Source organism: Salvia miltiorrhiza, chromosome 5 (assembly GCF_028751815.1).
Source record: "Salvia miltiorrhiza cultivar Shanhuang (shh) chromosome 5, IMPLAD_Smil_shh, whole genome shotgun sequence".
Lineage (NCBI taxonomy): Eukaryota > Viridiplantae > Streptophyta > Magnoliopsida > Lamiales > Lamiaceae > Salvia > Salvia miltiorrhiza.
The window spans coordinates 11,271,009-11,286,769 of record NC_080391.1 but is presented as its reverse complement, the minus strand read 5'-3'; the positions used below and the strand labels follow the sequence as shown (position 1 = coordinate 11,286,769).

The window sequence follows — 15,761 nt, the reverse complement described above, 5'->3', positions numbered from 1 at the left end:
TTGAAGTTGTTTAATTTAAATTGAAAAATGAATAAAAGTAAAGAGAAAATGAAATTAAAATCTATTGCACCCGGGTGGGTGCAATACCATTGTGGGAGTGGGTGCAATAAAAGTGGGACCCATGGTATTGCACCCACTATGGGTGCAAGCATTGTGGATGCTCTTAGTGGCTAGTAGGAAACATAACACAAATTATCTAAAAAATATCTCAATCCTACAAAAGTTTGCTTTCACAAGTTTTATTTGTTCAATATATTTGTAATATGAAGAAAACAGACCAAATAAGAGGTAATCACATATTTTTGTCTAAAATGATCATAAAATTTTCAGTTAATATATATATATATATATATATATATATATATATGATATTTAGTAAATCAAAATAATATTATTAAAATATTACTACCATTGATCAAGATTTATGATTTTATATGAACTTTTAACAAATCATTTATTTATTTATTCTTTCTTTCTTTCGTGAACATTCAGTTAGCAAGTACTCCCTCCGTCCCATAAGAGTGTATCACATATGAGATGACGCGGGTTTTAAGAAAAAGTTGATAATTAATGTGTTGAGTGGAAATGGGTGGTTGTGATTGAATTGATTGTGAGATTGTAAAAATGAGTGATTGTGGTTAAAAAGAAAAAGTGGGCCCATGTCCCAAAATAGAAGTGATACACTCTTATGGGACGGACGAAAATGGAAAATGTGATACACTCTTACAGGACCCGAGGGAGTATAAAATAAATAAACATTTAAGATTAATCAAGTCACTATAGTTGTGTATCACTTATGATCGCACCAATAATTTGATAATATCTAGATATTTTGGAAGAACAATATCTAGATATTTTGGTGGAAAATTTAAATAGATAATAATCATTAGATAAATTGATTTTACCAAGATATTGGTCGTTCATTAGATACACCTCCAACTATAAGATGGTTTCATCTTCATTTTAACGATACCATCTTTATTAAAGCTATTTTATATAATAATATATGTAACTTATAGATAGCAAAATTATACCAACCACAAAATAATGGGCATACTTACTTATTGATAAAAAAAATCATAGAATTTTGTACACATGCAAAATAGAACTTTGTGATAAATAGCAAAATTATACCAACCCGAGAACAATGCAGGGCATAAAAGAGCATATACTTAGTGATAAAAAAATCCTAAAAATTTGTACGCATGCAAAAAAGAACTACAAAAGAACTTAAGAACAAACAAATCTTAAAAGGTAGCATGGGAAGAAAGTTTCAATGATAAATAGCAAAATTATACCAACCACAGAACAATGCAGCGCACAAAAGAGCATATACTTAGTGATAAAAAAATCCAAGAATTTTGTAGACATGCAAAATAAATGGGCATTCAAATGTCAATACAGCAATCCAGTAAAATTACCTCAAATTTACTAGCAGAAAAAATATCAAGTCTCCTACACTGAGGATACTTCAATTCAACCTCATGCTTTTGTTTTCCATATGTGATGCTCGTAGCTGAAGCCGGAGGACCAGGAAGCTCAGGGCAGTTCAAGGACCAAAGTCATGGGACTTCTCCACTACTAGTTGTGGTTCAAATGGAAGGTGTGGTCTAGGAACTAAACAGAATACAACTCAGAAAATAGTTCATGTGTACAATGCACACACTCGGCCAAAGAAGAAAATGTATAGCTAATGGCTCTACAAAATAAGACTGCCTCTATCATGCTCAGTAAATAAAACATATGTATACAAACCAAAGCCATGGTCATGCTTGAAAAGAACAATTTGAATTGTAGCCCAGTTGCTAATTAGATTTTAGTTATTCCTCATAGACACAATCACATGAATACATTCTAAGCAAATATCAAGAATCAAAGAAGGAAAACTGTGGTTTTAGAGTATTATGGTTGCTTATACTACGCTCAAGAAAAGCAAAGCCATATTGAATTAAAGTCCAGTTGCTACTTACATTTCAGCTACTGTTGGTGCTTCCTGATGGACGCAATCACAAAACTCACATTTTGCAAAGGAAACAGTCTTGACAAGTGTGCATGGATAAAGTGAAAATGGCGAGAATATAAATGTTTCAATCATTGAAAACGGATTTCCTTGCAATTCAAATTGAACTAACAAAAGGTCAAACAAACCATATTGAAGGATGCAGCATTCTATCAATGTCAACTTATTAATGAACTAAAAGGAAATAAAGGATATTTGTACAAATAGAAGGTCACTACATTAAATGCTCTATCATTTCAGAAGATGTTCGATCAAGATAATGGAATCAAGATGAGACATAGATAACAAAATCTAATGAGAACATCTAATACAGGGTCAAAAAATGATGTCTCATTCATGCATCCCTAAATAAAACACAAGAATAAGCATGATGACACAAAGAAAACAATTAGATACAGTATCAGTACCACTATCCAGGTTCCAGGCCTTGCTAGAGAGATCATGAATCCGGCTCCATAAATCCTCCAGGAAATCCTAAAAGACACTTGGATTAAAAACTGGAAATTCAACGGTGTAATATAAAGGGTATCCACATCCTCCTTCACTAATTGGTTACATGCAGAATTCTCAAAAAGAGAAAGGACACATCAAGTTGATACAAAACATTCTGAGAAGAACGCATCACATTGATACAAAACAAAGAGATTGGGTGGCATACTTTTGCACCATCATCCTTACTTCTACCATAAATATGCTCAAAAGCAGAGCAGCCAGCATCAGAAACATGCATTTTGATACTCATGTAGGCTTGTATCCTTACCATGACCCTGTCGATCTCCTCAGGAACTTGCTGGCAAAAAAAATCCTTGGATCATCATCTTGAAAAGGTCAACCAAACTAGGGCAACTTAGTTTTGTATTATTTTATCATTTTCACTAATGGAGTAAAAGATGTTGAAAGAAATGGAACAAAAGAAATGAATAATCATCATCAATGACACAAGTTAAAGGTAAAAGATGTCGAAAGAAATAGAACAAAATAACTGAAGAATCATCATCACAAACAAAAGTTAAAGTTACCTCAACATGTTCTGCTCCACCCCACGGGAGACAAGACAAGATGCAAGTAATATAGAAGTATGCACAAGCTTGCCAAGAGGGATTTCCCTTATCTTCATCTACAGTCGTGGTAGCCGAAGACAACATTATTTCAAACAAAACAACTAAGGAACTCGGTTGGAGAACCTTGCTGCACATCTGTAAAATGAATCACTTTATAACAACCGTAACATAAACTTCATAATTACATGAAGTGCTGAGACATGTGTCATTTATACAAAGTGTGGAAGTGAGCTTTTTGTTAGCTTCTTACTTCGCAACAAATAAGGAAAGATCAAATAATTTTTTGAAATAGAACAATAAAATTAAAAAAATTGATAGCACACATAGAGCAACCCCGTGATTTTGAACTCTTCTAACTTCGGCATATTTAAGTTAGAGGCTAATTGTCGGGCGGATTTTCAGCTACTCCAAGGTGTCGTGCAGGAAGATAAAAGACTAGGTGTGACACTTAGCACTCCAAGTAGAAAGCATAACTATTAACAGATATGCATCACACCAATCTGGAAAACAATGCACTATAAGCAATAGAAATTTTATAATTTGGAGATTTCATCAGCTGGATGTGATAAGATATTCCTGAATATATGGCCAAGAAACATCAAACTCTTTATCGTGTTTGCAAACTCATCGATCTTTAACCGTGATCAGAAAATGGAATAGAGCTAATTTTCACAGGAGCAAACTCTTCTATCTTGTTGTCTTTACTGTGGTGCACATGTCCCCTTTTCCATTGCAAATGAGTGATTCGAGAATAACAATTAAGGTCATAATCTAGAGATAGATGTGAACTAGCACTAGTCTGATCTTTACCACTACGGAAGATTTGTTAATCCCCCAATATTTTTACTTGGATTCACAACTTCACATTTGCAAGAGATTGTAAAATAAACATTCAATACATCCACCAAAGATGCATGTAATATAGATAAGTAAGAGTTATCGTGTAAAAAAGAGCCAATTAACACATACCAAAGCAGTCAAAAAGCAACTATAAGATTGTTTCATCTAGGGGTGGACCGGTACGGTATGCCGAATTTGTTTCGCCATACCATAAATTGCGGTATGAGATTTTTCATACCGTTACCGTACCAAACTCTTCGGCATATTGAAGATCGGTATACCGAAAAAATCAATATGAACTTTTTCGTATCGATATCGTACCAATAGTGCGGTATACCGTACCAAAGTTCGGTATACCAAAATTAGTGGTATATCATTTGATGCCTAAGTTATCAAAATTTTACGGTATATATATATATATATAATTTGTGATGAATTATATATATATAGTGGAAGGATAAGGTGTAAACTCTATCTTACGGTTAAAACTAGATCATATGAACAACACATAAAATACGTGAACAAGAGATAGTCAAGTTGTGGACAATTGTAATACATAAAATACATGAACAAAGATGGTTGAATCTTTGTATACACGTGAACATTTAATTGTTCGCGATTTGACTATCTCTTGTTCACGTATTTTATGTATTTGTTCATAGGATTTAGTTTTCACCGTAAGATAGAATTTACACTTGAACCAAACCCTATATATATATATATACACACACTGTACATCGTAAAATTTTGGTAATTTAGGCATCAAATGATATACCACTCTATATATATTGATATATCTATATATCAAATAGATATATGAGTATACCGCGGTATAAGAAAAATCGATACCGTTATCGTACCAAAATTTTTTGGTACGGTATCATGTCGTACCGAAATTTACGGTATACTAAAAATCCGGTATTTTTTTGATACGACAAGTGCGATATATCGATTTTTCGGTATTTTGGTCCACCCCTATTTTCATATTCATTTTAACAATACAATCTATATTAAGACTATTTTATATAATAAAATATATATAACTTATAAAATTTTATTTTGTAAATATACTATTTTTAAAAAAATATAATTTTTTTATTATTTTAATTAAATAGATATCATCGTAACCGAAAGAATTATTCCCGCTCGCCCTTGGGATAAATCGAGTCAGTAAATCGCACGCTAACCCTTCTTCGGTTCCACTGATCTCCCTCGCGCGCCACCGCTTTTTCTCCGGCCCTTTTGAAAAAGTTTGCCTTCTTCCGCCGGCGGAATGAGTAGCTGGAGAAGTCTTGTGCTTCGAATTGGAGAGAAATGCGCCGAGTACGGCGGGAATACCGATTACAGAGACCAACTCGTCAGTCTTAATTTCTTCTCTTAAACCCTAGTTTTTGTTTTCTTGTTCCTATATTTTTTCTAATGTCCGCGGGGGTGTTAACCCTAGAACTGTGCTACTCTATGCTTGCTAACATTTGCATTTATATCAATGCCAGTACTCAAAATTTCAATATATCTCGCCAACAATTGTTACTTACTTGTTTCCAAAGCACTTTCGACTCATCTTCATTATCTTTTCCTCGCAGGAGACCTGCTTTGGCGTGGTTCGACGTGAACTGCCGCATTCCCAAGATGATATTTTATCGGTAAGGAGCTTGCTTCCTTTCGTTCAATGTTCTTTCCTGTGTAAACTATTATGTCTCCATCAACATTTACTTTTGGGCCTAGTAAGTTTAGTTTTTGAATTTAAAACTATTTAGTGGAAAAAGGGTTTTCATTGAATTTTGCTAAATTAATAATTAGTTGGTGTAAGACCAGTGCATATGGTGTTGCTTGGTAATATGGTGAATCCTCTGCATGCTTAGCTGTCCTGTTTATCTTTAATTCTTCTCAATACTAAAGCTTCTTGCTTCTCTATGGTATTATGGCAGTTCCTTCTCCAGTGTGCGGAACAGTTGCCTCACAAGATACCCCTTTATGGAACACTGGTATGATTGAAGTTCTGTCTATCTACATCTGTTCTTGTACTTGTATTATTTTGTTGTATACTAATATGCACTTGTTGACATTTGTCATTTATCAATTTTACATTCTTAGAACATGGATGTTTGAAGGTATCACCATGAAGCTCAACTAGAAAAATGAATGGATGAATGGATTCAAGAATCTATCAACTTTTCTCTGGTCATGATAAATACTTATTACGGTCAAATGAAATCTCTTTGATGAATTTTAAGTAATCTATTTCAACTATATTACAAGGAAATCTTGAAGTTACATGTTTTCAAAACCATTTCATATGGATTCACTCTTGTATCTATATTTTGTACCCTCTAATATAATAAAATTGCCATCCACCAGTAACCCATAGAGCTCAACTGTAAATATTTGATCAGAATCAGGATCACTGTCTACCATACTTCTCTTTTCCAGAATCATGTGTATTGTATGCTCAAATTTCAACAATGTGCTGATTTGGCTCTCTATCGGGATACCTGGGTTGTTTCTGAATTCTCATTAGACTGTACTCTCTAGTATGTAATTATAAATCTCGGTGAGCCTTTGCTTTGTTTGGATGTAAAATCGCTACTGATGTAGCATAATGTTTTTATTATCTTTTTCTCATTGATGAGAAGCTTTTCAGTGTGCTTAAAATGTAGATTCTCCTACTGTTGTAGGTTGGGCTGCTAAATTTGGAAGATGAAGATTCGGTCAAGAGAATTTTGGAGGATACACATGGAAATTTGCAGGTATCAAACCAAAAACTTATAGACTTACATGTAGGACATAGGTTCACATAGAACACAATATGTTTAATTACTCTTTTACTGCATACTGATATACTTTGATTGTTTTTCGGCAGGTTGCTTTAGATAGTGGAAGTTGTAACAGGATCCGAATACTTATGCGCTTTTTGACTGCTTTGGTATGTGTTAATTGGCTATTTTTTACACGATAGCTCTTACTTATCTATATTACATGCATCTTTGTTGGATGTATTGAATGTTTATTTTACAATCTCTTTGCAAATGTGAAATTGTGAATCCAAGTAAAAATATTGGGGGATTAACAAATCATCTGTAGTGGTAAAGATCAGACTAGTGCTAGTTCACATCTATCTCTGGATTATGACCCTAATCGTTCTTATCGAATCACTCCTTTGCAATGGAAAGGGGACCTGTGCACCAGAGTAAAGACAACACGATAGAAGAGTTTGCTCCCGTGAAAATTAGCTCTAATCCATTTTCTAATCACGGTAAAAGATTGATGAGTTTGCAAACACGATAGAAGAGTTTGCTGTTTCTTGGCCATATCCCTTTCTTCTTGAAATACTAAATCAGGAATATCTTATCACATCCAGTTGATGAAATCTCCAAATTATAAAATTTCTGTTGCTTATAGTGCACTGTTTTCCAGATTGGTGTGATGCATATCTGTTAATTGTTATGCTTTCTACTTGGACTGCTACGTGTCACACCTAGTATTTTATCTTCCTGCACGACACCTTGGAGTAGCTGAAAATCCACCCGATGATTGGCCTCTATGTTAATTTTACTGAAGTTAGAAGAGTTCAAAATCACGGGGTTGCTCTATGTGTGCTATCAATTTTTTTAATTCCATTGTTCTATTTCGTAAAATTATTTGATCTTCCTTATTTGTTGCCAAGTAAGAAGCTAACAAAAAGCTCACTTCCACACTTTGTATAAATGACACATGTCTCAACACTTCATGTAATTATGAAGTTTATGCTACGGTGGTTATAAAGTGATTCATTTTATAGATGTGCAGCAAGGTTCTCCAACCGAGTTCCTTAGTTGTTTTGTTTGAAACAATGCTGTCTTCGGCTGCCACGACTGTAGATGAAGATAAGGGAAATCCCTCTTGGCAAGCTTGTGCAGACTTCTATATTACTTGCATCTTGTCTTGTCTCCCGTGGGGTGGAGCAGAACTTGTTGAGGTAACTTTAACTTTTGTTCGTGATGATGATTCTTCAGTTATTTTGTTCCATTTCTTTCAACATATTTTACCTTTAACTTGTGTCCTTGATGATGATTATTCATTTCTTTTGTTCCATTTCTTTCAACATCTTTTACTCCATTAGTGAAAATGATAAAATAATACGGAGCTAAGTTGCCCTAGTTTGGTTGACCTTTTCAAGATGATCATCCAATGATTTTTTTTGCCAGCAAGTTCCTGAGGAGATCGACAGGGTCATGGTAGGGATACAAGCCTACATGAGTATCAGAAGGCATGTAACTGATGCTGGGTGCTCTGCTTTCGAGCATATTGATGATAGAAGTCAGGATGATGGTGGAAAAGTATGTCACCCAATCTCTTTGTTTTGTATCAATGTGATGTGTTCTTCTCAGAATGTTTTGTATCAACTTGATGTGATCTTTCTCTTTTTGAGAATTCTGCATGTAACCAACTAGATATGTGAAGGAGGATGTGGATACCCTTTATATTACACTGTTGAATTTTCAGTTTTTAATCCAAGTGTCTTTTAGGATTTCCTGGAGGATCTATGGAGCCGGATTCAGGATCTCTCTAGCAAGGCCTGGAAGCTGGATAGTGGTATTGATACTGTATCTAATTACTTTCTTTGTGTCATCATGCTTCTTCTTGTGTTTTATTTGGGATGCATGAATGAGACATCATTTTTTCCCCTGTATTAGATGTTCTCATTTGATTTTGTAACCTATGTCTCATCTTGATTCCATTATCTTGATCGAACATCTTCTGAAATGATAGAGCATTTAATGTAGTGACCTTCTATTTGTACAAATATCCTTTATTTCCTTTCAGTTCATTAATAAGTTGAAATTGACAGAATGCTGCATCCTTCAACATGGTTTGTTTGACCTTTTGTTAGTTCAATTTGACTTGCAAGGAAATCCGTTTTCAATGATTGAAACATTTATATTCTCGCCATTTTCACTTTATCCATGCACACTTGTCAAGACTGCTTCCTTTGCAAAATGTGAGTTTTGTGATTGTGTCCATCAGGAAGAACCAACAGTAGCTGAAATGTAAGTAGCAACTGGACTTTAATTCAATATGGTTTTGCTTCTCTTGAGCGTGGTATAAGCAACCATAATAATACTCTAAAACCACAGTTTTCCTTCTTTGATTCTTGATATTTGCTTAGAATGTATTCATGTGATTGTGTCTATGAGGAAGAACTGAAATCCAATTAGCAACTGGGCTACAATTCAAATTGTTCTTTTCAAGCATGACCATGGCTTTGGTTTGTATGCACATGTTTTATTTACTGAGCATGATAGAGGCAATCTTTATTTTGTAGAGCCATTAGCTATACATTTTCTTCTTTGGCTGAGTGTGTGCATTGTACACATGAACTATTTTATGAGTTGTATTATTTTTTAGTTCCTAGACCACACCTTCCATTTGAACCACAACTAGTAGCGGGGAAGTCCCATGACTTTGGTTCCTTGAACTGCCCTGAGCTTCCTGGTCCTCCGGCTTCAGCTACGAGCATCACATATGGAAAACAAAAGCATGAGGCTGAATTGAAGTATCCTCAGCGGATTAGGAGACTTGATATTTTTCCTGCTAGTAAATTTGAGGTAATTTTACTGGATTGCTGTATTGATATTTGAATGCCCATTTATTTTGCATGTCTACAAAAATTCTTGGATTCAATTAATGTGGTGAAAATTTTGCCCCTTCAGGATTCAAATTTAGGTGATAATGACTATTCATGCATTGCGTTACCTTATTTAATGTATTTTATTGATTTATTCTTCATTCTCATTTCTCACGAAAAGTAGCCAGACTACATAAATAAATCCATTAACCCGAGACGAACAAATCCACGAACAACGCATTCAGCTAATATGGTGGTTCATATCGTGTTGGTCGATTTCATGGATTTATTCATCGCTTTAATAGATTTGTTCATGTGCAATTCTCACTAGATCCCAACCCTATATATATATATATATATATATATATATAGATGAGAAGTTAATTCTTGAGTTATATTTGTTTGCCTAGTTGTTGATCAGTTGCATATAATTCTTTCTTCATGTTTGAGGTACCCTCTTAGCGGTTTATACCCTTGTTTTCTTTTGGTTTGCAGGACTTGCAACCTATAGATCGATTTGTTGTGGAAGAGTATTTAATGGACGTGCTATATTTCTTAAATGGATGGTTAGTAGCCTGTTTTGACTCGTTGCGACCATTGTTTATATAATGGTGCTGTACTGAATTCTTACGATAGGGGACAAAATTTTTAGGCCTTGGCCACTGAGTGCTGATTTAGCGAATTAGAATGGAGACTTGGTAGGATCACTTCCACACATGTATTTGGAAAATACCTTCATCTTGCTGCAGATTCTGGAAGTCAGTATAATGGCTATAGACTTGTTTTCTGTGTGTGTGTTGTGCGGAAGCTAGGGGCATATTCCCTGATGAGAAGTTCGTTGGTATATGCAATATAGCTAGTAGGTCATATCTTCGTTTGATTTCATCTACTAATTTAGTACTAATTAATTTGTTAGAAAAACAATTGGTTGAAATCTCTCTGGTTGAACATTTTCTACATAATACTCAGATATGCTTGTTTAAATCTCCTTATTCTTTTGTTTTATTTTCTTCCCTTGTTTCTGCAAAGCTAGTCGAAAGGAGTGTGCTTCATCCATGGTTGGCCTGCCTGTTCCCTTTCGGTACGAGTACCTTATGGCTGAGACAATCTTCTCTCAGGTACAAAGTAATGGTGCAGTGTTTTATTACTTTTGGGGTTTCTCTGCTTTGAATTTGATGTTTGACCATAATCTATTCTGCCAAATCTGCTAGGGGGCGTTTACTTTGAGTGATGGGATAGATTGATAAAGCATAGGATTCAGTATTTGAAGGATAAAATGGTCAAACAAGCTCAAAATTAATCGATCCATCAAAGTAAATTGTAGATTAGCTTGAATTATCTTTATCTGTCCATCCTATCACTCAAAGTAGATGGGGTTAGGGAATTTGTAAACCTTAAGTTTTGAGAATATAACTATGTGAATGGAATAATGGTTGCAGAGCAGAGTTTGGAAGTTCAGGGGCTGCCATTGACTCGTTGTTCTGCTAATTTGAAATATTTACAAAACTGGAGTCTTGTAGATATGGTATAAAATTAAAGATCCTCTTGAGGTTAACTTCAATTGCCATCACTTCTGAAAAGAAAATTGGTCACTACGAAATTTGAAATTTATAGTAATAACTGTGGAACTAGTCGAAACAGTTGGAAAGTACCTTTTACTAGCAGTAATATTGGGTAGGGTTTGATGGAGGAGGGGCTAGAGTGGCCTTGGCCGATTTTTACATAAGCGTGCCTTACCTTAACCGCTGCCCTACTTTTTATGGGGATTGGGTGTTGCTTTTTAATATCCATTTCTTACTTGCAGATTCTCTTACTGCCTCAACCTCCTTTTAGGCCAATTTATTATACATTGGTCATTATGGACCTATGCAAGGTATGCTTATTTTTTTCCACTTCACAGCTAATTTTGTCTTTGTAGAGCATAATTTGCAACTATACTACTAGGCTATCAAGGATATCTAGTTCTTAGATATCGATTTTATTCCAGGCTCTTCCTGGTGCCTTTCCAGCAGTCGTGGCAGGGGCTGTTCGTTCACTTTTTGATAAAATTTCTGAACTAGACATGGAGTGCCGGACTCGTCTTATCCTTTGGTTTTCACACCACCTGTAAGTCGATATTCACAAGATCTCAGATCTCCATATTATATAGTCCACAGTTATAACAACTGTTTACCATACTTGTGGTTTTTCTTTGCACACTGGTATCTTCAAATAGGCATCATAGACAAGTATTAACATGCTTTATTGGTACTGAAAGCATCTGGATTTCCCAAATATCACATACTGATAGATATGCTAGTAACCAAAATGGCTAATTGTTTTGATTATTTTAATTCACTTTGAATCTTTCACTTGGTCATTGTTAGTATCATTGTGAACTATTTTGGTGGGGTTGTTGATTATTGGCCGGTTTTTAAGTGCCCTTCCAATTTGAAATCTTTGTCGTTATAGAGGAATTGTCAATGTATTCACAGTTTTTTTTTTGCTACACAGTATTTTACATCTCGATTTTCCTGGTTTCGTTAGATGCAGTTCGATTCCTTAGCATTTTCCAAAGTATTAGTTTGTCATATATAGTACATATATGAATGCAGACTCATATGAAGCGTCTCTTGTTTATTCATATTTTGTAAGTAGTAAGATATGCTCTTGAATCTGCTATTTTTATGAACACCAACTCATGTTTAGACATCAGTCTTGAGTGCTTATCCTTTGGCTTAATTGTTGTGTTTCAGATCAAATTTTCAATTCATTTGGCCATGGGAAGAATGGGCTTATGTCCTGGACCTTCCAAAATGGGCACCACAGCGAGTGTTTGTTCAGGAGGTTTTGGAAAGGGAAGTGCGTCTATCATATTGGGACAAAATTAAGCAGGTGAATTTGTTTTTCATCAATTACATTCTGGGTGGCATTTTTTACCAGCCTCTAGAATTTAGTCAGTGAATCTTATTTGACGGATCATTTGTGAACATGCATCTAAGTTTTCACGTGAAATTCTGAAATTTTAAAATTTTCTATAATCTTGGTTTACGATATTAGGCAGACCCTTTGTTGCATGTCTGATGCTACACAAGTCTTTCCTGGGATTGTGTAACTGTGCTTCCTTCAGAAGCAATTGGCTTGTTTCTAGTTTCTAGTTGCTAGTTGGATCTACTTGGTGGAAGTTACATAGTGTTTCTTCCATCCTGCTGCTTCACTTTTTTAATTGTTTTGTTTGTCATAAATTTGATCAAATGCTTTGGAACTAGTAGAGTAAATACATGTGAATACAATATTTGAACCATATTTCTCAAATTTTCAATATTTGTTCATGTAATATGTATTCATATGCATTCATATAGAGCATCGAGAGTGCCCCTGCTTTGGAGGAGTTGCTTCCACCGAAAGGTACGACAAATTTCATTTACAGTGCTGAAGATGGAGATCAAACCGAGCATGGCCTCTCTACAGAACTAAGTGGCATGGTTAAAGAACGAGTGACTACCCGTGAAATTATTTCATGGATTGATGATCATGTGCTCACAAATCATGGTCTGGATGTCACTCTCAGAGTGGTTGTTCAGACCCTTCTCAATATTGGTTCAAAAAGCTTTACTCATTTGATTACCGTATTGGAGAGGTATGGTCAAATTATTTCAAGGATTTGTCCGGATCAAGAAAGGCAAGTTATGCTGATTTCTGAAGTGAGTTCTTTCTGGAAGAACAATGCTCAAATGACTGCTGTGGCAATCGACAGAATGATGGGATATCGCCTTGTATCTAATGTGGCTATTGTGAGATGGGTTTTCTTGCCATCAAATGTTAGTCAATTTCACGTTTCTGATCGTCTGTGGGAGGTAACACTACTAACATGCATAATGAGATCCTTTGTGCTAAGCTGATGCATTCAAATATATCACGAACTCAGCTTTTTCTTCTTTGCGTTGACCTCTTAATAACTTTTCCCGTTGAACTCTCTTTTCATCTACAGATACTGAGAAATGCTCTTACCAAGACATTCAATCGTATTACTGATTTAAGAAAAGAGGTATCGTCCCTCAAGAAGAGTGTTGTATTGGCTGCTGAAGTTGCATCTAGAGCCCAAGCTGAATTAGAGGAGGCTAAGTCAAAGCTTACTCTTACTCTTGTGGATGGTGAACCAGTTCTTGCTGAAAATCCTGTGAAAATGAAGCGTTTGAATTCAAATGTTGAAAAAACTAAACAGGAGGAGATTTCTACTCAGGAATCACTAGAAGCAAAAGAAGCTCTTCTTGCACGAGCTGTTGATGAAATTGAGGTATATAGTAAATATTCAGTTTGAGGATATTGTTTGAAATTTTCACGATATGCCATGTCTGGAAGTTGTCTTAGTTACAGTCTCTTAATGAAGAACATCGACATTCAATTGATTTATAATTGATTGGAGCCTGCAGGGATTGTTTCTATTTTTGTATAAAAGCTTCTCTGATGTATTGGCGGAACCACTTCAAGACACGGATGGGTCCTTGCACCCATCTTCAGTTGAGGCAGATGAAATGGCTATTGAAAATGAAGACACTACGACAATGGAATTAGATAAAGAGGGTGGTAAATCCGAAAACAGGTGTGTTGTACTTAAACTTTCCAAGGTCCTAAGTATATTATTGTATGGAATTGGATAACGATTTGGTGTTTTAACTTGGATTTCTACTCATTGTTTGTTCCATCATGTTTGCAGTGATTCCAACGGAGGAAGGACTGTAAATGGTTATAATGTTGGTGAAAAGGAGCAGTGGTGTTTATCAACCTTGGGTTATGTGAAGGCCTTTACACGTCAATTTGCTTCAGAAGTAAGTTTCTAGACTTTCTCCAATATCTCTTAAGTTTCTTTGCTTTTTATACGACATTTTTCTTTTGTGGTTTAAATATCATTGCTAACTGAAGTTGATCACAATAAGAGCTGTCAATTTGCGTAATTGTGTAGTGTTTTGTTTCCAATCGATAATGACACAACATGGTAAGAATATGAACTTTACATGAAAACGAAATGATAATGACAAGTTACAATTTAACCAATAAATACAAATATGAAACTGCAATGGATAACAGGTATACAAACGCACTAAAATTTAACCAATACATATATGGAACTTAAGTTTTTCCTTTGATCTATTTCCCTGATTCAGTTAGTTATATTCGGGGCATAATGTAAATAACTGAACAAAATAAGCCCGTTAATAAGTTCCCAAACAATTAGGTCCTGGGGTTGGATTTTCTATGATGGCAATACTATACTAGGTGGTAAGCCAAAGGATGAGTTAGATTTCAAAAAATGAATTGGCATTGAAATGACGCCGTCTTGGCATCAAGATCGCTTCCAAGAGATCTATGCCAACTCATTTCTTTTGTTAAAATCCAGCTCAGCTTATGGCGTGCCAAGTCCGTTGCCGAATATCGAACCCTGTGTCGTAGTTGTTATAAGTTGATAGTTAGAGCATTTAATTGTTATTTTCTTCAGATCGGATGTAATTGTGTAAATAATCCTGAATTCTAAGTATATTTATTATATGTATGTATTTTAGTTTTTAAGATATTATTGTATTCTAGAGTATCAAGTTTTTTGTTTAATTTGTTAGTTTTTGTTGTGCTTGACAGTGAAACACAAGCAGCAATACTAACTATTTTGTTTTTTGGTGTCACGTTCTTGTGTTATAATGTCGTGTCAATAACTAACGTGCTTTATAATGATTCTTGTCAATAACTAATGTGTCAATAACTTATTAAATTGAATACAATTAAAATTGGTGTATGCAAACTATACCTGATAGGTGCATCGTGAGGAGCAAGGGTGAAATAGGTTTCAGGACTGCTCTAAGCTCATGGTGTATGCATATATTATTGTGTTTTTTCTATTCTGCCGTGATTTCATCTTTCTTTGTGGCGTGTGCCCCCAGATTTGGCCACTTGCTGAGAAATTAGATGCTGAGGTTTTGACACAAGATGTTCATCCCCTTCTAAGGAAAGCTGTATATTACGGTTTGCGTCGGCTCGATGAGGTTTAGTCTGTCTTTTTGTTTGCATCAGTGGGCAAGAGCACTATCTTTAGACAGATATCGACAAGTCTTGGTTAGATGTGTCATTTCATTCATAGTTGTTGCAGTTTTGACACTTGCTTATCTTAACGCATCAAAGATTGGGTTATATTATGCTTTACAACTAACTAGGAGAAAGTGTTTCGAGTTCTGATATTCTAGTAAATAACAGATGCCTTGTAGTA

General features: G+C 35.1%; 1 protein-coding gene across 1 annotated transcript; it reads left to right on the top strand.

Moving 5' to 3' along the window:
• The first annotated feature begins 5,050 nt into the window (after nucleotides 1-5,050).
• On the top strand, nucleotides 5,051-15,761 carry LOC130986007 (nuclear cap-binding protein subunit 1). Its single transcript, XM_057909262.1, has 19 exons — nucleotides 5,051-5,278; nucleotides 5,505-5,564; nucleotides 5,850-5,906; nucleotides 6,597-6,668; nucleotides 6,782-6,844; nucleotides 7,700-7,876; nucleotides 8,106-8,237; nucleotides 8,427-8,493; nucleotides 9,307-9,506; nucleotides 10,022-10,092; nucleotides 10,560-10,644; nucleotides 11,331-11,399; nucleotides 11,514-11,632; nucleotides 12,262-12,400; nucleotides 12,868-13,362; nucleotides 13,497-13,802; nucleotides 13,939-14,108; nucleotides 14,223-14,334; nucleotides 15,439-15,761. The coding sequence occupies exons 1-19, from the start codon at nucleotides 5,195-5,197 to the stop codon at nucleotides 15,544-15,546; spliced, it is 2,586 nt and encodes an 861-aa protein (XP_057765245.1). The 5' UTR covers nucleotides 5,051-5,194; the 3' UTR covers nucleotides 15,547-15,761.